This window comes from Idiotropiscis lumnitzeri, chromosome 18 (assembly GCF_059441095.1).
Source record: "Idiotropiscis lumnitzeri isolate Australia: NSW breed Sydney's pygmy pipehorse chromosome 18, RoL_Ilum_1.0, whole genome shotgun sequence".
Taxonomy (NCBI): Eukaryota; Metazoa; Chordata; class Actinopteri; order Syngnathiformes; family Syngnathidae; genus Idiotropiscis; species Idiotropiscis lumnitzeri.
In genome coordinates this window covers 12,692,480-12,716,767 of record NC_142408.1, presented here as the reverse complement: position 1 = coordinate 12,716,767, position 24,288 = coordinate 12,692,480, and the positions used below count along the sequence as shown (strand labels likewise).

At 40.4% G+C, this 24,288-nt stretch overlaps 2 protein-coding genes across 2 annotated transcripts; both read right to left on the bottom strand.

Moving 5' to 3' along the window:
• Positions 1 to 2,788: 2,788 nt before the first annotated feature.
• Positions 2,789 to 12,925, bottom strand: LOC148319568 (uncharacterized). Its single transcript, XM_088281844.1, has 6 exons — positions 12,731 to 12,925; positions 9,901 to 10,035; positions 9,161 to 9,596; positions 7,615 to 7,857; positions 7,314 to 7,537; positions 2,789 to 4,771 (listed from the first exon to the last, which is right to left on the bottom strand). The coding sequence occupies exons 2-6, from the start codon at positions 10,032 to 10,034 to the stop codon at positions 3,139 to 3,141; spliced, it is 2,670 nt and encodes an 889-aa protein (XP_088137970.1). The 5' UTR covers position 10,035; positions 12,731 to 12,925; the 3' UTR covers positions 2,789 to 3,138.
• A 5,659-nt stretch (positions 12,926 to 18,584) lies between these two features.
• LOC148319567 (GTPase IMAP family member 4) lies at positions 18,585 to 20,153 on the bottom strand. The gene is made up of 2 exons (XM_088281466.1): positions 19,945 to 20,153; positions 18,585 to 19,858 (listed from the first exon to the last, which is right to left on the bottom strand). Exons 1-2 carry the CDS (start codon positions 20,033 to 20,035, stop codon positions 19,083 to 19,085), a joined length of 867 nt encoding a protein of 288 aa, XP_088137592.1. The 5' UTR covers positions 20,036 to 20,153; the 3' UTR covers positions 18,585 to 19,082.
• Positions 20,154 to 24,288: the final 4,135 nt, after the last annotated feature.

Sequence of the window (24,288 nt, the reverse complement as noted above, 5' to 3'; positions counted from 1 at the left end):
GCATTCTCCCGTCTACTTTTCCTCTCCTTCAGAAGCTGTCATATGTCCATTGTCCTGTGGAGGTGAATTATCATATTGCACATTTTCATTCAATTCCCTGCCCGGTGACGACAGCCCCAGAATGTGTCCCTCCCACGTTGTGCAGCCAACCAAACTTGATGTCGTTATATCATACTAGCGATTTTTCCTTGGCGGTGCAAGCATGGTGCCGTGACCTTTTAGAAGGGCAGGTACACACTCTATTTTTTTTTTTGATGGACCTACAAGCATTTCTCCTGTCATAAGTGCAGTACCATGATAAAATTATTTTACATTGTGAACGTGCCACGGGTGGCCCGAGAAATTTGTCGACCACCCCACTCGCCAGTGTGGATTGTAGTAGCATCAGGAATTAAATTAATTCCAAATATTCCACACATACATTAAGCAACGATATGTGTGGATGTTGCACAAACTGCATCGCCTAATAACCTATTGATTGTTGTTGGGGAGTTCTTTTTGTTATATTTTGTTAATTTCGTAATAATTATTTTTGTGTTACGTTAACCTTGTATTGGGAAATATCCTATTAAAATATGATCTTTTCTGTACTGGCTTTTATTTGCCAGCACCTGTTTTTCCCCAGTTATTATTTTGTTTTGTTAAATGAACACATTATGCCTAATATATACATAACACACAAAAAAAAACTGAATTGTTGAGGCACTCAAAATATTGGCTGGACTGTTATAGACTATGCACAGTAAATCATTAGTAACATTAGATATAACACAACAAACCAAAGTATTTTAGTATGTGTGGCCGTAAGACTTTCTTATAGTTTTCTACTGGCCTGTTTATGACAACAGCATAATAAAATCAGGAAATTATGGCTTTTAGTTTTGCTGTGCCAACTCAAGATTTTCAGCAGCCCTATCCGGCCACCTCTATGAAAAATATTTGGAGGCGCCACTGATTCATGACCAAAGTATTTTCCAAATGGATTTCTATGGCTTTCATGCTCTATGATTTACAGCCAAACCTTCCACAAGGAAGTGACCTGAAGCTGGACACAAACAGATTAGAGCAGGGGTGGGCAAACTTTTTGATTGGTGGGCCTCAATGTGTTCAAAAATTTGACAGCATTTAGAAAATAAAATACAAACAAGGTTTATTCATGAAATTTTTTTCAAGTTTGGCGGGCCGGATTAAAACGTTTGACGGGCCGCATGTGGCCCCCGGGCCTTAGTTTGCCCACGCCTGGATAAGAGTAACAGATTGTGTTGATGGCTTGCATAACATGTGTCGCGATAATCACCACAATATAAATCAGGACAACATTTTGCAACCACAATGTCGTTGCCAGATAAGCTAATAAAGTTCCTGCTGCTGCTGCTGCTACGACTAGTAACAGGCAATTTCAGCAATTTGACGCTACTAGTATACTCTTTGATCTCATTAGTTTAGCACACTCATGGAAGGACTCTGGTCCCTTAGTAAACTGACTGTGTCGAACTTGTAAACTACTACAGTATAATTTTTCTGCATACTAGTAGCACAAATTTGGCGTAGAGTGAGATCTGAGAGCTCCTAGAATTATTGGTGAAGGGCTAAATGTTAACTACAAGTTGAATTGTATCATATCACTAGTAGAATTAGTAGCACTAGTACATAGTCAACAAGTGCACAGTTTTGCTCTTCTAGTACACTAATATGCCAAAGTTGTCCAACTAATGTGGGAAAAGAGCGTACATGCTACTACATGGAATTTATAAAGTACACCAACACAATTGCACATTGATTCAGTACCAGTACATACTTTTATCGTTTCCATCGTTTTATTTACAAATCAGTAGGAGGGATACACCCTGAACTGGTTGCCAGCCAATCGCAGGGCACACAAAGACAAACAACCATCCATGCTCTCAATCACACCTAATTACAATTTAAAGTGTTCAAACAACCAACCATGCATGTTTTTGAAATATGGGAGGAAACCGGAGTACCCGGAGAAAAGCCACGCAGGCACGGGGAGAACATGGAAAGTCCACACAAGAATCAATCCTATGACCTCTGTGAGGCCACTGTGTCGCCCTGAAGCAGACATACTTTATTGAATATTTTGTCATTCCTGTACACATTTACACATCTGGTGTGAGTGCATTCAGATGTTATTTTACAAATGTACAAATCTGATGACGCACATATACAATGAATCTTCTATTCTTTAAGCTTCTTATTCCCCACACATTTTAAAAATATCAATACCATTTTAAGGTTTGCGAAATATAAAAACAACACTCGTCAATGACTGTGAGATGACAACAATGATGGAATTGGGTGCAGTAAAAGTCAACAAGCAAATGCAATTAATCATTGTGTCTAAAAATAAAACTTATAAACCACACCAAGTGGTGCAGTTTGTCTTTAGCACAATAGTGAAGAGTATAATTTTCTCCAAAAGTTAAGAAGAACTAAAGTAGTCCTTTGGCCTTATTCATTAGAAAATATATATTTCTAAAAATGTGATGTTTATTCTATTGCAGTGGTCTCCAACCATCTGTCCGTGGACTGGTATTGGGCTGCAGGCCACTTTGAACCGGGCCACAAAGAGGAAGAAAAAAAAACAACAAACTTGCAGTTGGCGCGTGTCAAGATGCTAATTGTCTTAGCCATATTACGCTAATATTAAACACCCAAGCTAGCGAAAGGAGTAACAACAGCACGTATGACGCCCACTCGTCACACAGAGCGGTGAGCTGCAACCCCGCCCGCCTTCCCCTCCCACTCGTCAAACTATGGCGCCAGCACAGCCGCAAAAAAAATTATGGAGTTGCCTGAACCGAAAAGGTTGGGAACCACTGTGCAACTAAATCATTTTTATTTGTTACAAATGTTTAGGGAAATGTTTAAAAAAAATGTCGGAATAATTTTTAAAGGTTTTTTCTGTTTTGATTTTATGTCCATTAGTTAAAATAGTGGAAAGTGAGCTGCTTTGTGAAAATGTGGTTAAAGTTGTGAAATTGGGGCACATACACAAACTCAATAAGCAGCTGAGATGATGATTCGGATCAGAACAGTCAGTTAATCCATCGGTATTTTTATTTATTTTTTTTTACTCAATACCAGGGCTTCGTCAGCAGCCTCCTTTCAGACTGATTATTTCTTGTTGCCAGACTTTTTGGTCATCTTCCAGCTGAGAGTCCATTCTTTCCCGAACAGGCCGTCGTCTCCATTCGTCAGCACTTTGTGTTTCACCCGCTGCCGCTTTGTGGAGAAACACGCGACTTCATCCTCGTGTTTCTTTCTCAGGCGACAGATCCTCCAAGATTCTCGCCAAGCTTTCACCTCCTCTTGTTCTCCGTCCATGTCGTCCTGTTCATCGTTTTGGTCGCTCATCCTGTGTGCCACTGCCACCGTCCACGATTGCTTCCACGCGGGGAAGGAGGTGTGCAGTTTGTGGAACTGCAGGTGAAGTGGGACATTCGGTTTGTGTCTTATTGGCCTTCTGGACTTCTGTTCTTCCTCGTCTTCCTTCTTAAGTGCTGCCTGTTCGTCATCATCATCTTCTTCTTCACTCACGTCCTTGTCATCTTCACTGTCTACGTGTCTTTTGGGAATGTTTTCATTTCCCTCATCCTCCTCGTCTTCCAAATCTTCAACCTCGTCTTCCTCATCGTCTTCTGCGTCCTGTAATTCTTCCTCTGTATGTGCTCTTTGGGGTTGTTTTCTTCTGTCTTTGCCCCACTCGGAGTAATCATGTTTTTTCACATTTCCCTCACCCATAATATTATTTGCCCATTCGTGACTTCCATCATCCCCTTCCTCACTGTCATCTTCTCCTTCGTCTGTCAGCTCTTTGTTTTCTTCCTGATCATTTTCTTTGTCATCATTGGCCTCCTCGTCATCGTCAGTTTGAACTTCCCCTTCGTCCTCCTCCTCAATCTCTTTTCGCAAATCTTTCTCCTTAACCTCCTCCTCAGTCTCTTTCCTCTCTTCCTTCTCAGCCTCACCCCACTCGTTCTCCTCCTCCTCGGTCTCGTCATCCTCTTCGTCATCTTCCTCCTCTTTATTCGGATCATCTCGTCTCCTCATCATGTCCGACTGTGTTGATCTGGCCGCTCGTTCTACTTGACCCTTATGCTTCTCATCTTCCTCCTTTTCATTTCGAATCATTCTCAATATCTCTTTGAGCTGCAGTGTGACGTTACTGTATACTTGCTCTTCCTTCACTTTATGTCCATGCTCCTCCATTATTTTTTCGTTTGTATCGACCCCATTTTCCATATCGTGCTCGTTTAATTCCTCCTCCTCCTCCTTGTCTTTGTCCACCTCATGTGCTCCCTTTTTTTCCACTTTGGAATTCCACCTTTCATTCACATTCTCCTCATTTTCATCATCGGTCAACACATTGTCTCCATCTTCATCATCCTCATCCTCTTCATGATTATGAATGTCATTATTTTTCTGCAGTTTCACCTCGTGTGTTTCGATGTTTTCTTCATCTTCCTCATCTAATCCATCGTTCTCCTCATCATGGTCCACTCCTTCATCCTCCTCTTCTGTGTCATTAAACAATTCAGAAATCTCGGAGTCGTTGTCTTCAACATTATCCAGGCCATCCATTTCTGGTGGGTTCCATCTTCTCAGCGTCTTCCATGAATCCCACCACTCAGTTGTATCAGCATTGCCATCATTCATTTCTGATGTGAGGAGGGAGTTGAGAATATGACGTCTCCTTGTCATCATATTGCTGTGCCTTTGATGGGATTGTAGTGAAGACCGACACCACCTGCGGGCACAATATAATGCGACTTAGTTTGACATATTTTGATGCCATAAAAAGAGCAAGTGAAGTAGGCCTATTTCTCAATACTTTTCTGACTGTGTACTTATATGACTTCAGTGTCCGAAATTAAGGCGCAGCAATCGGGTAAGTTACAGAGATGACAAATATAAAAGACAGTGAAAAACAAGCACAGGCTGACATCAACCGTAAGGTATTTCCTGGGCGCATAGAAATAGCATCTGGCAGAGTTTGAGCTCTGCTGGCTGGAACACGGTCAGAAGGACAGACTGACTTTTTTTAATTTTTTTTTTTTTACCTAAATTAGAATATTTGTAAAAACAAAACAAAAAAAACTGTATGAATGTATTGCCAATGGTATATTGTATTTATTTTGGAGAGCCTTTTTTGTGAAAATTGATTTCAGGCTCTGTGTGCTGCCACGTCAAGATAATCCGCCCAAAGCCTTCCGAATCAATCATCGTGCTGGCCGATGTAACTTAACCTCTATTTATTAGCAACGGGACTTTTTCTTTCTTTCTTGTTTTACACTGGTTGTATTAAAGCAAGCTTTTAATAGCACACAGACCTTATTTGTCGAGACGCCATGACCAGCTAATATGCTTAGCCATACTTGCCTGCAAGAGGCCGAGCAGTAACGTAGCAGCGTTGAAAGCCTACATTCTCCTCAATTTAATTATTTTCTGGGTCAGATTCTGACAACCTTATCTGAATCATTCTTGCAAGTTTCCAGTGTAAAAACGGGAAGTCCACAATTTACGAATGAGTTCCGTTACTCCACTGGCGATGTAAACCGAATTTCCGTGTAAATTAGAATCGACCCGTTAATACTCCCTAAATCTCTGAATCCACATACTTGTTTTATATGTCTTATTAATACAATCAAATTGATCAAAATAAAACTGACTGTCATAGAAAAAATAAATCTGATCTGGGTCGCGTTTGCCTGCAGTGTGAACTTGTTGGACGAGGCACGGGCGTCTTAAAGTCGAAACGTCGTAGGTCAAGGACTTCCTGTACTGAAGGTCCATCAATCTGTCACTGCTAATGCCTGTTCTGCTAAAGCGGCCAGTGATGGACCGCATCATAAAAAAAACAGCTGTCACTGTGATACGGTTCAGGTTACATTCATTCCGTCTAAATAAACAAATTACGAGATTGATATCCGAGTCTGGATGCCACATTCACAGGCATCCAACCGGCCGGGTCGATCCCGGGATGTCTCAATGTCTGAATGAGGAACCGAGCGGCACTGAAGCACTCGCAACCTGCCTGGCAGTGGACTTTTTTTCATTTGATTATTATTATTCTATTATTTATTATTATTTATTTAGAATTAGTTTTTAATTTTATCCACCAAATCTAAATTAGCCACGAGTTCGTGGTAGGCCGCGCATTGTAATCCTCAAAGATGCGAACATGAAAGTCACGGTATTTCAAGTCGTTCTTCCGTTTGCAGGCCTCCCGGATGACCAGCTCCTGATCTGCAGCATGGAGCACGTAGTGTCCTGAGAAACGTAACTGCGCCGCATAAAGTGGAAAACCGCAAAGTAGAGGTTGACTTTCATTTATTATTATTATAATAATTATTTGTTATTATCATTTTAAATTAACATTTTTATTTTTGCGGAATTTACGCATAAATTACGCTGTTGCAACCCCCAAAAATGTAACTTTAAAAATGTAAAATTAAGAAAAAATATCAAGCCAACGTCATGACAGAAGGTTGGAACGTTGGCTCATAACAATATATAAAAGATTTCATTTTTTTTCCTAAAATTGGCTTACCTCCACTCGAATCCTTTCATTTTATCCAAATGACCTTATTGGTGTTGTTGTGCAAATCAAAAGTCAAAGTTGTTAACTTTCCACCACAGTACTTCTTCTACACTTTGTCACCAGAAGTAATCATGGCTTAACTTGCGCTTTGCACAATCAACAAGGACTTTTGGATAAAACTTAACACAGGATTCTAATTAAAGTAAGCTAAACACTTTCATATTTGCTAATTTTTCATCGTGTTAAGCGTGCCATGCTTATCGGGTAGATGAGTGCACTCTGCTCACAGTTTCTGAAAAGAGCTGTTTCCTATTCGCTTATCCCGCTTGACTCTGACTAACTGAACGGCACATTTGAATACGGTTTGGCGTTTCGGAACAGAATGTTCAAGTCCTGTTCATCTATTGAAAACTGATACAATGACGGAAGATCCACTCTCATTGGTCAATGTTGGGCCGGTACCCAATCACGCGTCTTGTATGAGTGCCCATGAGTATGTACAAAGCCTCTCAGTCAACTCATCTCTTTGTTGAAACAACTTGTCTTTCTGCAATAAGGCTGCATATATGGCTGTATTTGATGTTTTTTGATGAATATTCTGTAAAAATCCGCAAAAGTCCAAAGTCATGAAAAGTGAAGCGTGAAGTGGCGAGGGATTACTATAATTAAAGCAAAACATGAAACATTTTACAGTGGTAGCTGTTTGTGCGCAGATGTCAACTGGCATAAGATGTGTAACATGTGTAACCTGAGATGCAGCCTGAAAAGCGAACATGAGCTCCACATGTTCTCATGATCTTCTTCTTCCAGCGCAGGTGCAGAGATCAACCAGGACTTGTTCCACCCAGTCAGTAGCACTTCATTTATCTTCATTATTTCAACGGTGAGCTCAGAAAGTGTACAGTCTTCAGCTCTAGTAGGTCTAGTAGGTTTTGAAATCCTCCATGAATCCTCCCACCCTGGAGGTTCATCCTATTTGAGACAATTATTTTAATTAAAATACAAATATTTGAGAATTCTGTATATTCCATGGAAATGAAGTCTCTCACCTGCTCCAACAGTTGCTGCACATTGTCAAACCTGTCACTGAAATGTTGTTGGAAAGCAGGCCATTCACAATCCCACATTTGCTTCTGCTGTCTGAAGGCAAAGTTCATAATTTTCCAGGTGCCAGCCCATAACGGAAGTTGATATACTCCTACTTCTGGATTGGGGATTGCATCTTTGTCGAACAAAGTATCCCATTGGAATCGTTTCTCGCCAGAACACTCGAACAGGGTTGTACCCTTTACCTGTCACACAGAGCGGTTACTCATGCATCAAGGACAAATCCTTAAGGTTGTTTTTTAATGTAATATTTACTACTGCTTGCTTGAATGACAGTACATTTATTATGGAATAAAAAAAATTCCAATCCACATTTTTTTGTCAACAGTTCAGCATTTCTGGAGAGGAGTTTTATGTGCAAACCTAGACGCGACATTTTGGGGAAATAGGTCAAATGTATTTAGACACGTTTTGGTGCTCTAGCTGCCATTCATTTTCGATTGTTGTCATGATCGGTTTTGTTGGTTTAGGATTTTCGACTTTAGTTTCATGTTTTGCCTTGTGTTCCTTTGTCTTGTCTGCCTCGATAATTTATTGTATGCCTCCGTGCTTGTCGTCCCATTTCCCATTGCGAACCAATCAGCTCCCTTTGTGTCTTGTCCAGGTGTTCCTCGTTGTCTTGTTAATTTGTTGGTATTTAGTTCCCGGTTTTCTTGCACTTCTTGTCAGGTTACTGTTTATGTCAGTTGTGCTGATATCGTGTGCCCTTTTGCCCTTTTGCTCTAGTTTGATCCTGGTTGTTTTGAACTTTATGTTTTTGATTTCCTAGTTACTTGTTTGCCTTTTAGTTTTTGTTTGGAAATCAAACCCCTTTTCTTGTGTGTGTGTCAAAACAACTCACTGCCTCGCTTCCCTGCTTTTGCGTCCTCTTCTACCTCAACCCTCCATGTGAACAAGAACCTGACAACTGCTTTATAATGGCACCCAAATGGGTGTTAAATGTACTATTGAATTAATGCCACTGGACAATAAAGCAATGAGCAGATATTTTTTTGTTAAATAAGCAAATATATAAATTAGATCTGTATGTAAAACATAAGATTCAGTCAAAAGTGTTCTAAAATTATTCTGTTTAAAAAATATTCTTCTTCCTGTTTCGCCCAATTTATGAGGTCCTGTAGATCTCATCAATCTCTTATTAATTGCTTTTAAAGTCTAAATCAGAGGTCCCCCAACCTTTTTGGTGGGTACTCGTTGCAGAGCGAGCTTTGTAAGAAGTCTGTTTTTTTTCCCACTAATTCTGCTCGCTTGTGGGTTTAATATTAGCGTAATACGCCCGAGACAATTAGCGACCAACATACCAGTGAGAAGCTAGTTACTTTTCATATTAAAATATTTTTCACATAAAACGGAACTACTGCAAGGGTTTTTTTCTTTCATCGGTACGGCCTGTTGATTGTGAATCACTGGTTTAAATTTCATCCAAACATATTCTTAACTTTTTAGACACACAGACAAACTAGTTCTAAATCAGTTTCATCCATTTACCTGCTTCCAAGATTGGTTCCAGACAACAGGCGATGTGCACTTGGGCTCTGATGCATATTCCACAGATTTGTACTTGTTGTCTCTGTACACACCTATAGTTCTAAAACCTTGAATTTTGTTTTTGGTCTCATTGGCCTTAAGAAAAAGATATTTAGGTGGTTTCAGACTCATCCAAGATTCTCGCCAGTGTAACCGGAATATGTCCACTTCAACTTTACGCATCACTATTAGAGGTGGGGGTGATGGCCCCCTACAAGGAGTAGGTGGCGGTTTACTTTTGGGTTCGGGAGGAGGCGGAGGTACGATTTTAAATTTGATTTTTGGCTTGTTTTTTTCTTCTTCCTCGGAAGTGACCCTGCGAAAGTCAGACAATTCGCCCTTCGTCTTATCTCCATTTGCCGCCAGAGCCCAGTGATAGTTCCATTTTGAGAAAAGCCTGCAGGCAAACGAAAAGGCAGACAATGACATGTTTGTCAATGTTGAGAATCGTGTATTACTATAGAAAGGAATAAATGTTTTTATTTCTGAATCTTATTTTAGATCATGCTAAAATATTTTTTCTAGTTTAAGTAAAGGCCCCTCAAAGCATAGCCTTTCTAGGGAGTCCATGTCATGGAGGGAAAACACAAAACTCATGGACTTCACCTGAATTGTATTTAAATCTACTCATCTACAGTTACAAGTTACAGGTGTGTAAAGTGTGTTTGAGAGATAAATTGTTCATGACATGATTTGCTCACAATTTGAGGGAACTTTTCTCCTTCAATTGCCCCTCCTTTTTGCACTCGTCTGCTATCGTCTGCGCTCTCTTCTCCCATTGGTCTCTTAGCCGCCCATTGCCGAAAGACCTCTGCTCGCCTTTATTTGACAACATCCTGTTTCCAAAAAGAAATTTTGTGAACAACTGATCTGATCAAGGGTCATTATCATCAAAGCAATACAATACAGAACTAAAAATTTGCATGAGCATTGCAATCTTATAAATGCTGGAAACCATATGCATTTTGTATGCACCTCATTTACTTAAAGGGGAAGTGAACTCGAAAATTTTCTTTCCAAGAATATGTTCTATGCAGCGCCACTTGTCGAAACATAGCATCCTGATTAATATTGAGTTTTCGGCATATGAGTTAAGCAGTAAAATCCACCCATTTTTAGCTAGCTCAGAGAGCGGCCATTTTGTCACTGTCGACTTACTGTCGTTACCTGAGCCCTGAGCAACTGTGATGTCATTTTCAGTTGACAGCAAGTGACAGAAAATGGCCGCCCCCTGAGATGGCTAAAAAATATAATATTAATATTAATCAGAATGTTATATTTAAACTAATTTAGGCACATAGTACATTTTATTGTACAGAATCTTTGGGGGCTTAACTTCCTCTTTAAACATGGCTTTTAAAAAAGCAGAGCACGCACCCTAAATCAAAAGGATAACAAAATTATATTATTTTCCGGTCTAAATTTGGTACAATACATACAGAAGTGCAGAAAATATATGCTTGCTCACTAATAGCCATTAACTCATTTGCATTTGGCTTCGATTATCCCAATACTTTTGAAAAGCAAGTACGTAAACACTGATTATTAGTCATATTTCTGGTTTTATTATTTCTGCAGTGCATGATTTCCATTCGCCTTTATTTCCCTCAGAGACACGGGTATTCACTTGCACATGTGCTGAATGGTGGCTGGACAGATTTCTTACGGGGCTAAAACAGCCGGCAGCTGGTGTAGAGCCCTGGATGGTCACAACTTTGACCTGCTTTCAGCAGGTGCAAACATTACTCTACTTCTGGCGTCTTCAGTGGACCTCGAGGAACAGAATTGAAGGTACCTGGTGTACTTTCTGCCACCAAATTGACTGGCACACCGGGGGTGTTTAAAAGAAAATGCCACTGGGACGCCCAGCATGGATTTGAGCGGTCAACCAAATTTCCAGGAGGAGGCCTTTGCACCCGCACAAAAATCAAGATGTGCCAGTTTTTACACCCAAGCGCAATTGTGTTGTCCATGAAAATAGAGCCCTAATAATTGTTCCTATCATATTCTCTGGCTCAAGTGCGCCAAAAGAGGAAACCAAATACCACATTTCCTCATGATGTGTAACCTCTCAAGTCCACACGGTCATTTGATGCTTTAAGCTTAAACATGGATTACAGCTACCTGAAAATGCATATCCTTGAATCTTGCATCCTGAATTAGTACTGTTACTATAAATAGGGCATGAGCACATTGTTTAATATGAAGTGTCAGGGTCAAGTATTTGGTTCCTTTCCCATGCATTACACATTGATGTATGACTCTACAAACTGTGACATGAGATCTCATCTCTCTCTCTCACAAACACACACACACACGCACGGTTGTCACAAGCAACTCAAATCAACAAACAACAAGAAGACACTACTTGTGATGCACTATTATTCACTTGATATTAAAAGTACACATTAAAGCGCTGATATTGTTTTTATATAGTGCGTTTCTTGACACAGATAAACAAGAGAACAAAATGAACACTCTTGACATATTTTAGTTTTTAATAATAGTTTTCGATGTAAATGTTTATCTTTTGTCACGTTTTGCTCACGATGATGGGACAATTGCGGTGTGTTACATGAACACATACTTGATGACTTACAGGACATGCATGTTCCCAAACCTCATATGACGGTTTTGGAAACACACAAATGAATTGAAACCAGGGTGGCCAGCCGATTGTGAAGAATATAATTGAGAATTTGAGACATGTTACTGATGTGTAAATTGAAGACCAGAGCCTTTAATCCTTTGCCTGTCAGCAGGATGAACCTCGGGGCTCAACAGTGTCTCTGGTGATAAGAGAAGCTGACTAATGCAATACCTATTATCTAAAATTAGGGAATGATCTTAGATCACCAAAGGCAGCCCCACTGAAAATGCAATTACTGTGGCCTCAGTATGGTAAAATGGTACATCACACCTAAAAACACCATATGAAAAGCGCTTTGTTACAGCTCCAGCTGTTGTGAAATGCGCTGTCTAAATAAAGTTGTATTGGATTGTATAAAAGATGTTCAGATGTTGGTGTCTTAGGTGTTCCCCGTTTTTTAAACATTTTAGAAGAGGCAAAGACGGGATCAGTGAAAGAGGCTTGGAGTTTCATAAAACTGAAGTCATACGTGTCATATCCTCGTCAAATCGATGTAGGCTGGCCAACATGCAGAAGCGTGACGTCACACAACAACGGTGGCGCACTCAAAGATTGTATAAACTTAATTTTTAGGTATTTTTCACTTGTACTATTAGAATTTAACACAAATTGGTGTGGTGCTCGGAGATTTTTATTTTTTTAATTATCATGGCAGCCAAAAACGAGGTAAAATGAGTAATTACCAAACAAACGATATTAGCTTATATACGTCATCCATGTTTTTTTTTTTAATTTCATTTGACAGGAAAGCTTTAACATATTATTTGCACCACAATTGCTATTGGTCCGCCATAACCTACAGTCACATACTATATAAAATAACTCTCACTAAGTACAAACATCGGAGGGAAACTACATCAAACATAATAGGCTTAATTTACCTGATGTCCAGTCAGATGATTTCCCTTATAGTTTTTTTATTTGCAAGTCTTGCTTTGTCCAGCACAACTAAACATAAAAATCCAATCCAGTATGTATCCAAGGTGTTGGTCTGCCGTTACAGGATTTCAGTGCCTGTGGGCCGCATGGTTGTCTTCAGTCCGTCGGTCTTGGTGTGTTTGGCTGTGAGCTTAAACAAGCCCAGACTTAGTCCGTGCGTTGTATTAGCTGTGTGGAAAGCAAGTCTCCCTCCTTGCTATTTTTACATTGTATGTGAGTAGATTCTGAGCTGCAGCTCTAAATTTAGTGTGAGAGGTACGCAATGCCAAACATGAGGAAGCCCAGCCTGCTGTTGAGATGCAGGCAAGAAATATCAAATCAATCCATCCAGTCATTATCCAAGCTGCTTATCCTCAAGAAGGTTACGCGTTATGCATGCTGGAGCCTATCCCAGCTTCCATCGGGCAGTAGGCGGGGTACAACCTGGACTGCTTGCCAGGCAATCGCAGGGCACACATAGACAAACAACCATTCACACATACACCTCGGAACAAATTTTGGAGAGGTCAATTAGCATACCATGCATGTTTTTGGAATGTGGGAGGAAACTGGAGCACTCGGAAATAAACCCAGGCAGGCATGGGGAGAACATGCAAACTCCATTAAGGAAGGGCGAGGCGTAATCGATCCATGTAACACTTAACTGTGAGGCGGAAGTGCTAACCAGTCGAGTACCATGCCGCCATAAAAAAATAAATAAATAAATAATAATTAAAAAAAAAAAAAATCAATCAATAAATAAATAAATAAAATTAAGAAAGCAGGAAATTAATGTGTTTTGGTATCGATTGAAATGTATCATATCATGCTTCACTATCAGCAAATCATCTTGTACTGCGACCAAATCTGTGCTGGTAATTTGTTTAGTTTGTCCACCAGTGCAAAAATTAATGTTGAGCCACGCAAAAGGCAAAGAAATTTGTACAGTTGTCGTAATTTTTTAAGAGCGGTAGAGTCAAGGGCCAAGTGTATGGCGAGTGGATAAACGCTTTCCATCGATAGCATTAAAGCCTTCAAAACTTCCACGTCAAGCACACTGTTGACACCAAACATCCAACACTCATAGAAAAGTTCGTTGAATTTTTCGAGAGAAAACAAAATGGCTTCAGAAGAAGTTGATTGAAACAGCGACAAGCAACTCTAAATGTTCTTTAAAAACCTTCTCACACTTATCATAGCGGAGGAGATGTTTGATGTTGATCTGCCACCGTGGAGCTGTGCCGTGAGACATCGGAGACAGCGCTGCAAAGAAGCTGCTGCCTGAATTAATTTTTGGTGGTTATTATTATAGGAGTGCAAAGACCTTAATCTTTTGATTTGTTCTAATTTTAATATATAGTCTCCTCTTTCCTATCATCTAGTGACAAGTGAAATGTTCACTCGTGTTGGATCTCCATGAATCTAGCTGAGCGCTTCTCATGAGAATACAGCTCATGAGAACCTCCAGGCCTCCAGCAACTCATTAAGAGACGGTGTATCATGATGGAATTGAGTTTCTGAGACCATCCAGGATCCCTGCCAGTCAGAATGTGAATCAGCAAATGAAGTTGCAGTTGCCCTACTTTGGCTGCCTTGTACATGAATCTGCCGGGTTTGTGGATACTTGTGTTGCATTGAAGACCTCCAGGAATCAAGCCAATTGTGCACCACTATTGTTGCGCTTATGGGCAGAAGCACATGTTTGAGATCATTCTGGGCCCCCGCTACTCTTATTTGTGACGCTGATAGCCAATCCGGCTCCAACATCTCAGGCTCCCGACACTGGTATTTGATTTTCCACGAGCTTTTCCACTCTGAGGCGACGGGATTAATGTTGCCTCCATTCTCAGAATCTCAGAAGGGATTTGACCTGTCTCGTCTCATTCTTCGCATTTCTATCCTCATTTTATGTTTCGCTACCTTCCAGGATTCTTTCCACTCAGTTGAATTAGCTTTGGTGATCTGAAGTTGCTTCAGAAGAAATCTAAAATGAGAAATATTAGCCTTTAAGTGATAGATTTAAGTCTCTGGTGGCAAAATCTTCAAACCCTTCTCAAGTTTTACACATAATTTTGGGTCGATTTTCACCATCAATTTAGATTTGGACCTATTGCGTCCTGGTAGAGGAAACACATTCTCCTTATTCTTCCCTTCATGTGTGATTTTCAGCCAATCATCAGAGTGACTCCATCACCTTGAAATAAGGCCTCTCAGACAGATTAAAGCTGCGACGATTCATCCTGTCAAGCTCATATGGAAAAGACTCCGTAATGTCGGAGAAGTCTTGTCCGGTTGCAAACGCCCAACATTGACCCCAGACTGGTCCAACAGTGCCCTCTAGAGGTAATGGCAAATCCTTAGTGTGCCTCCGTGCCTTGACACAATCCAAAGAAGAGGATTGCTTCTCTGCGATGAGCATCAGTGAATTTTCAAAATTCTTGTTGTTGACAGCAGGAGTGGACAAGCCTCTATTTTTGTTTTCGCGCTTAACAAGAAGAAATGAATCTTGGACAGTAGCTCGAGAAGAGACTTGTTTGCTCTTCCAGATATTACCGTTGTCTCTTTGAGGCTCATCCGCTGTTCTAGACTTGTTTCCCCTTATGTTTGTGAGACGGTTTTCCCAGTCCACATTCATGCTGTGAAAATAAGTACTAGATAGTAGTAAGAGAGGGTTATATGAGACAAATATTTTAGCACAGTATTTCCTTAAACTTACGAGTCCCAATATGGACATCAATTGACATTGATTGTTAGATAGGTGTGTTTATTTTATTTTATCTCTTGATGTATTACAAGACCAATTATTCAGGAGTGAATTAGAACTTTAGGTGATATCACAGATACAAGTTGCCAAAAGTAACAACAATTAATTACAAGCACTAAAATGAGTTTGAAACAATGAAACAATTAGAAGAAAATTAAAAGTGGTATATGCTGATAGAACACAATTGTTTTCTTCTACTCAAATGTCAATTAAGTTATGTACAATGTTCAGGTTCAAAACTCCCTGCAAATTTCAAGACAACATCCATATGTACAGAATTGTACAGTATTTTCTTTCAGTATATGCTGACACAAATTGTTTTGGAAATTGGAGGTACCGTATATGAAGAATCTCAGCTCTGTGTGGACACACTGCTGTCCAGCTATAAAAACTGTCACTCAGCTGTCAGCTTGCATGTTCAACAAATGGCTTTCCTTGCTAAATATATGACACGGTACAAACAGACATTCAGTAAAAATGCCAATAAAGACTGTTTTTTTTGTGTGCAGTTGGGGGAATCCGTAGATTGTTGTCTGCAACGATATGATCTACAAATAGCCATTCTATTATACCAAAAGAGGCAGCTACCGGCACATATATACTGTATTCTGAATTGTGATTTACATTTAATTTTGATGTTCCTGGCAGACATACTGGCGGTATATGTTACAGGGGATACAAATAGATGTGTACAGTGCGTACCCATGTCTCATCTCGCAAATGCTTTGTGAACCAGCAGTTGATACGGCACATATTTTCACATTTCAGACACTAAACTAAAATGGGCCAAAAAAAAAGACATAAATGCGATCAATTTATGCTGGCATTGTTTCATAATGAACTGCAATTTGATAATATGCAAACATTTGCCTTTATTTTGGCCCATATTATGACTTTATAAACTGTTGTTGAATGTGGAAAATATCCCCGTGAGTGCTACTATTTTGTGAGGTGCACACTTCCTTGTTGAAAGCGACTGTTTGGGTTTTTTTTGGGTTTGCAAGAGTAGCCGTAAACATTTGTGTTGAAACTTGTGGTGACTATTGTAGAGTATTCCAGGAACATGTAATAAATAAAATCTCAAAGTGGTTCAGTCTGAAAAGTGATTACGACACGAGTTTAACAAAATGCTGATCTGTGATGGTATGTTGAATTTCAAGACTTGGTCAATAAAGATGAGACAGTGCACATCTCACCGTACAGATAAAGGTGCTCAGCAAACCTGAAGTATGCAAGAATGTTAAGACATGGAAACCGGCAGGTCGGAGGCACTGAGGGAAGTTAGAGAGAGGTACAGCATAGGCACCGCCACTCCCTGACATATTTGTACTATGCAGGTGCCAGACCAGATAATTGACTTTTAGGTATTTGTGATTTTTCTAGGAATTTCTTTCCAAATAGAGAATATATAATTAATGTTTCTCAGTGTATTCTGGAGAATGTTTTTGAAAATTGGGAGGGAGGTTGGTATCGGAGAATTAACCAAAGGTCCATTTAAAGTTCCAGTTGTCCAACCCGCAAACTAGCTGAAAAGTTTATATGTAGTATTTCCTAATCTACTTTGGTCTATTTTCCCTGACATTTTTTTAAGATGAAAGTGGAACACTGCTTAACTGTAAGCGATGCCCGCCTAAATGTTACAAGAGGCTACTGCCATATCTTTTTCAGGGTGCGTAGCGATTTGAAGATGAGACATGTGAATGCTTTCTAACATGAATAAAAGCGTAATGTATTTATTTATTATTATTATTTATCATTATTATTTATTATTATTGATCATCGAGCATTCAGTAGATCTCCTAAACCAGGGGTGGGCCAACCTTTTGATTGGTGGGCCACAATGGGTTTGAAGGATCAGATGGAGTGTTTTGGTAATCTCACCTCATCAGAGAAAAAAAAATACATTTAATTTTAAATGAAAATGAACAAAAGCATTACAACAAAATATCTAAGTTTGACACACCGGAGTATTAGAAAACAAAACATTAACAAGGTTTATTCATTTAATTTTTTCAAGTTTGGCGGGCCGGATTAAAACGTTTAACGGGCCGCATGTGGCCCCCGGGCCGTAGTTTGCCCACGCCTGACCTAAACGTTATCAGAAGCCCAGTTTGAAATGCTAAATAAAATGACAAGTGGAGTGAAGTTGAGACTGACACCATGCTATTGGAGTTTGGGTGCTTCCTGCTGAGCGGTTTTGGGGATTCGTCAGATACCGGGTGAATAAATACAAAGCAAAACCCATGAATTGTGTTAAGTGACAAAGGCTCAGACATGTAGCTAATGGAAGAAGTTGAAATTAAACCGATGCAAACGTACAATAAATACTCTACATAATCATACACCGACAAGTGAATCGGAAATCGAGATGGCCTCTCTGATAGTGATCGAAAGAAGTGTGTGTGCGTGTGCTTGGGTGTGCGAGCGTGTGTGTGTGTTAGCTGAACTTCCAGGAGGCAACGGGTAGCTTTCGATTTGCTGCCGCGGAGGAGACTTTAAGTTTAATGTGGATTTTTGGGGCGTTTATCGCCAACAGTAACCTTTAAATCATTCTGAGGTCTAACTAAGAGTAACAAATTCCAACACAACTATCACAATGAGTTGATGTTTAAATAGCGTGTGAAACGTCCGCTCATGCATGCTGAGACAGTTCGCATAGTCAAACATGTAAGTAACTCGAGGCATATGTTCTTGAAAAATTTTGTATGTGACTTGAAAAGTTCGGAAAAAAGGGTCAGTCGTAACTCGGGGTTCAACTGTGCATCAATAAACGACATGTTGTCGTGACTAGTCAACTAATTGTGGTGGCCTTATCTGGCTAAACCCTAAACTATATTTTGTAACGTGGGTGGGTAACTAGAGACCATAAAGAAGGTGCAGGTGGAGGGTCTGTATCTTTTGTAAGTTAGGTAATTGCTTTTAAAGGATAGGAATTAGGGCTCGAATCGAGTAGCCAACTAGTCTACGTTATTACTTGGAATTGATGTTTAAAACTTGAAGTTGACTAATCAGTGATCAGTGATTGTTATGTAAACCAATGCAGAGACAGCAACTTTGTACTTAAGAAATCTTTATTATACAATCCAATACAATTTTATTTATATAGCGCATTTCACAACAGATGGAGCTGTAATAAAACACTTTCCATATGCCGTCATATAAATTAGCAGGTGATTAGATCATTCATTCTATTCATTTTAGACGAGGAAGAGAAGTGCTCCAAGAAACATTCCAGTATGTTTACCGATTAACCAGAAAACATTCTAATAAATGAATGGTTTTAGAGTTTTGGGAACACAAATTTGCCAGTTTACCAAGTGTGGTTTATCTGACTGCTGTGGTGTCTCAATTTCAGGAAGTAAATAATAGTACTTAGTTGACCGAGATGGATAAGAGACAAAGATTAAAGTAGAATTGTGTGCTTATACAAGTAGATGGGTACTGGTAACTCTGTACGCTGAACTTTAAAAAATCTTGAAACAAACCGGTCTGGTAGCCTAGCCAGCGATATCTTTATCTCGCACAGCTTTGACTACAGTCCAGCATAACCTTCACTCAGGGGGGGGGGCACTGGGACCAAAACCATCATTGCTTCGTTCTTGGTCAAATTTGCTTTGATACTCAGAGAATCTCTGGAATTCTTCTCCCATGGAAGATAAGTTGTAAGGTTGCTCCTCTGTAACATATCCATCAGGTTTTGGTCTGCGAATTGTCTCAATGGGAATCTCTTCTGGCTTCTCAAACATCGCCTCAGTGAAGTGTCGGCCCCCGTTTGCCGCCACCATGTCATCAATCTTCTTAATCAGCCGGACCACCTGAGCTCTCTTCAACTTTTTCTTATTGTTAAACATATGGTAGCGCCCCCAACATTTGTTAATCACCTCTTGGAACTTTGGATTGCCGTTTTTAACATACTGCTGTATGGTTCTTCCTTTTAAATCGTCGCCATGGGTGAAAAGAACAATCATGTAGCGGGATGCCTCAGGACCGAATAGTTTCTCCAGAGCTTGCACACTCTTTTCTTCTTCTTCTGTAAACTTGCCTACCTGGAAGACCAGCAGGAAGGCGTGGGGGCCGGGAGAGGTCACCTGGATACATTTTGCAATCTCTTTGTTGATTTTTTCAGGATCTGTAGCTGTATCCAAAATCCCGGGGGTATCAACAACTTGAATGTTTCTCCGACACTTGGCTCTTTCCGTCTCACAGTGCGCAGTCACTGACTGTGCACTCGTTGCCGAAAAAAACACATTTTTCCCAACGATGGTGTTACCAGCAGCACTCTTTCCAACTCCAGTCTTGCCAATCATCACAATTCTCAGGGGATCACCTGATGACATGGTCATAGATAGCACACAATAAGAATATCACAAATGTGAGAAAATTCCAGAAAGTAATGCAAATTCTCAAACTCACCTTTCGGGATTGAGTATCGAGAACCCATCTTGCACTGGCTTTCAGATGATACTGAAAGTAAACACAGCTCACTTTCAGATTTGGTGTACATCGTTCTTCAGTGCTCCACCCCCTGGATTCCAGAACATTAATGAAACTTGCAGAACTAAACTGACTTCGGCGGCCATCTCATGAGTCAATTAACAAGTAGCACACTCAGTAGACATTTTTCACATTAAAAGCAAGGGGATGCTTCACTCCGACAGACTTCATTACCTTAATAAAAACCTGCTCAACTTGCTCTTCTGCAACCAGCATTAAAAATGTATTGCAGATCTCCATCTAATATTGTAAAGAAAAACATGCCTGCTTTGCACACTCAAATTTTTTCAAAGTAAACGCTTCAGGCCTCGGGAGGGACAAGGGCATGCCGGGGGCGGCCGAGAGGCAAGGCCCCACGTGAAGGCGGGTCAGTGCGAGGGGGTCGAATTCTGGCGGGCCGCGGCGACGACTCTGGACGTGAAGTCTGAAGGGGACCCTCCGGTAACTTTTCCGACATCTCCTGCTTGAAACCCAAAAAATCAGACGTATCATGAGGCCCCGCTTTCACGGTCTGTACTCATATTGAAAATCATGATCAAGCAAGTTTTGGCTCTTCTAGGTTACTAGCCTGTGAAAAGATTGATCACTCAACAAGCATTGGATAAGATTCATAACTTGTTCTCTTTCATTCTAGAATGGACTGTTCAACATAAAACAAAGCATGTGGAATGGTTCATGAACCTCCCCGAACTCATGGCATTCATTGCAGTATCTCCCGGGAGGGGATCAAGCTTCCATTAGTGCAAGACTGCTTGTCAGCCGACCTGGGACATCAAATCATTGGACATCCAATTATGCCCTGAAACCGCTTTCGGAATGTCATACGTCACCTCCACTTTGACAACAAGGACATGCGCCGTGACTGAGGAATTGGTGACAAGTTTGCTGAAATTTCAGAAGTATGGGGAGCGTTTGTCACCGACTGCATTTCATCCTACAATCTTGGCCATCACATCACCAATGAAGAAAAGCTATTCCCACCAAGACTCACTCATGTATCCTGCAGTACATTGCAAAAAAACCTGACAGGTTTGGCATCAAATTTTGGCTGGCTTGTGATTTGAAGTCGAAGTATGTCTAAAATATTGCCCCTTATCTTGGCAAGGACCCCAGTCGTCCCAGTGAGGGAATAGTGTCTGAAAGTGTAGTGATGAAATTGATGGCGGGGGGGCGCCTGTGTCAGTCACGGAGCAGAGGAGCGCCTATCAGTGACGTGCCTCTATTAATATTAGTGATTAGATCAAACCATGAACAAACAGCTGTTTAATACATAAAATGGCTCCTCAAAAATGATTTATCTCCCATCGCTTTGGCGCCCCCGCTCGCATCCATACTTTTTGCGCCACTGTCTGTTGGTACTGGGGTAACAATTGATGGGGGTGCTGCTGATGACTTTGTTGCTGTGGCTCAATGAAGGGTCTGCTAGCATAGTCTTGAGTGAAGGCCACCACCTGATTAGTGTAGTTACTCCAAGCCTGGCCTTGTTGAATTTGCATTTAATCATACCAATCTCAAGGCCGTCCTACCAAAATTTGATCACCACGTACATTTCCCAACAAGAAGAGAAAACATTCTGGATCTAGCCTTCACAACACACAGGGCCAATCTCTGATGACATCACTATGATGCTAATGCCAGAGTGTGAATGTTGCCCAACAATTTTGAAGCAGGTAACAGTGTTCCAGATCCTCAAGATTGCTTTGATACAACAGAATGTTAAATGTTGGTAACCTGACTGATCATTGACATAAATTATGTCTATGATTAGTCAGGTTACCTTTTAAACAAACCTGAAAAAAAAAATCTGGGATCAATGGTGTAATTATGTTAAATGAATGTAGCTCTAGTTGTTATTCATCTGTGTATTTTTTGTTTCACTCTTCTGTTTGTATCTTAACAGTTGTTGAATTGAACCTTGACTTGTGGCTGATGTTTAACTGTCTGTTCTTTGTAAATGTACCAATTGTCATTATCAAAGGAGAATAGTCTCCGCAATAGTAGAGACTAATATCCTTAAATAAACAAATAAACATACAGAATGTAACAACTGAATCAAGTATCATTAATGATCAAAAAAACAACGAAAGCCGCACCGTATTGTTGTACCACAAAACACAATTCGGAAAAATAAAACCTTAATAAAAACAATAGCATATTTCTTAACCCATAGATGCCCCCTTTTTACTTCAAGCACATTTGAAGGTCTCCCCTTGCTGTGAAAAAAGCTTGAAGGAACTTCAACATCCCCTAAGTGCCTATGCAGGTGAGACAGTTGGTCTAACGCAACATACTGCATTCATAAATATGTGAACACTGGGCATCAATCCCTCCGAATTATTGTAAAAATCAGTTCATTGAACGCTTTGTTATTATTACCATGATTGCGTTTTTGAAATCCTCTCATAGGGCAGAGAATGGTTATTATGAGACCAGTTTAACAAAGTGCTGATCTATGATGGTATGTTGCCTTTCAAGACTTGGTAAACAAAGATGACCCAGTGCATATCTCACTGTACAGATAAAAATGCCCAGCAGAGGAAAGTATGCAAGAATGTAAGGGGATGGAAACCTGCAGTTCGGAAGTGGAGCTCTAGTGTGAGAAAATCTGAAGTGGTCAAAATGGTTAGTGGAGCAGACAGAGGGGGCCAAGGGGATATTTGGTGAAGTGCTAATTAGCATATTATCAAGCAGCTATGAGATCACCTGAAAGTTAACAGTTCATCTTGAAATGCTAAATAAAATGACCAAGGCAGTGATGATGAGACTGACACCGTGCTATTTAGAAATAGAAATAGAAATCCCTTTATTGTCATTGTAAGTTTGGGGTGTGAATGCTTCCTGCTGAGCTGTTTTGGGATCAGGTTTTGTAAGTACAAACTCAAACCCAGTGTTAAGTTACACAAGTTTAGATATGTAGCTAATGGAAGAAGGTGATATGTGTGTGCTGTTGGTGTGCGTTTAAGTATATGGGGAGTGTGCTAAGGGAATGAGGGTGAAATGGTGTAGCTGTGGTTGGATGCGGCCCACTGGGGATGTGAGGTATTGAGAAGGGACAATAAGGTGCAGCAGATAAGAGTTAACGTTAGATCATCCAACCACTAACTGTATCCAACCCAACACCGGCAGGAGGGAAAAAAACAATCAAAACACATTTCGAGGCGTGCCATTGGACAATACCTTCAACTACATCAAGCATGTCTGACCACGAGCATAGCTGCCCACTCGGTTTGCCCAGTAACCCACACAAAGTTACTGATAAATAAAAAATGTGCAACATGTAAGAGTGCCAACAATTGTGTTTGATTTGTGGAAAAATGAAGATGTTAACAAAATATGAAGTCCTCCCTTGATTAATTAAAATTCTCATTAATTAATTAGTTGTTTCATTCATTCATTAAATTTATAATTACATAAATTTGATGAATAAATAAATGCACCGTTATATAATTAAATTAAGTTTCATGAATGAAATGTTTAATTTACTTAATAAATATGGAATTAAATGAATCAATGTGTCATGAATTAAATTACCAAAGATTATATGTAAAAAAAAATCTATAAAATGATTTCTGTATTTGATTAATTATTGTCATGACCCGTGTCGGTCATGTCAGGTGTTTTTGTTATTGTTTTTGTCACGTTCCTTGTCCCATGCCACGTGTGTTTGTTTTGTCACCTGAGTGGGGCGTGTCCCCTCAGCACTCGTTCCTCACCAGCCACTCACCTGTTCCCGTTACCGTCACACACCTGATCCCCATCTGCTCACTTAAGGACTGGACTATTTGAACACCTCATCCCCACAGCTCAGCGTCGGAACATTGCTTCCCCTCGCGGACTGTCACGGCCGCTCACTGCTCTCGTCTCGTCTCGCTCTCGACCCCCCGTATTTGTCACGGTCCTTGGTCCCCCGTTATTTTGTTCAGTCTAGTCACGTTTAGTTTGTCTCTGTTATGTTTGCACCTGGCCTTCCCCGCTTCCTGACAGAATCTGTCGGGGTTTGATCGCCGGTGGGCGAGGAGGAGGCGTTGTCACGATCGCCGTACGGCGAGGAGGGGGTGGACCCAAAATGCGAGGAAGCGGGGAAGCCAGGCAAGGGGTAACTTAAGAGGATTTTAATGAGTGAACTAAAATGGACAAACAAGGTGCTGGGAGAAACAAACAAACGAGGCCAGGTGCAAACATAACGGAGACAAACTAAACGTGACTAGACTGAACAAAATAACGGGGACCAAGGACCGTGACAAATACGGGGGGTCGAGACGA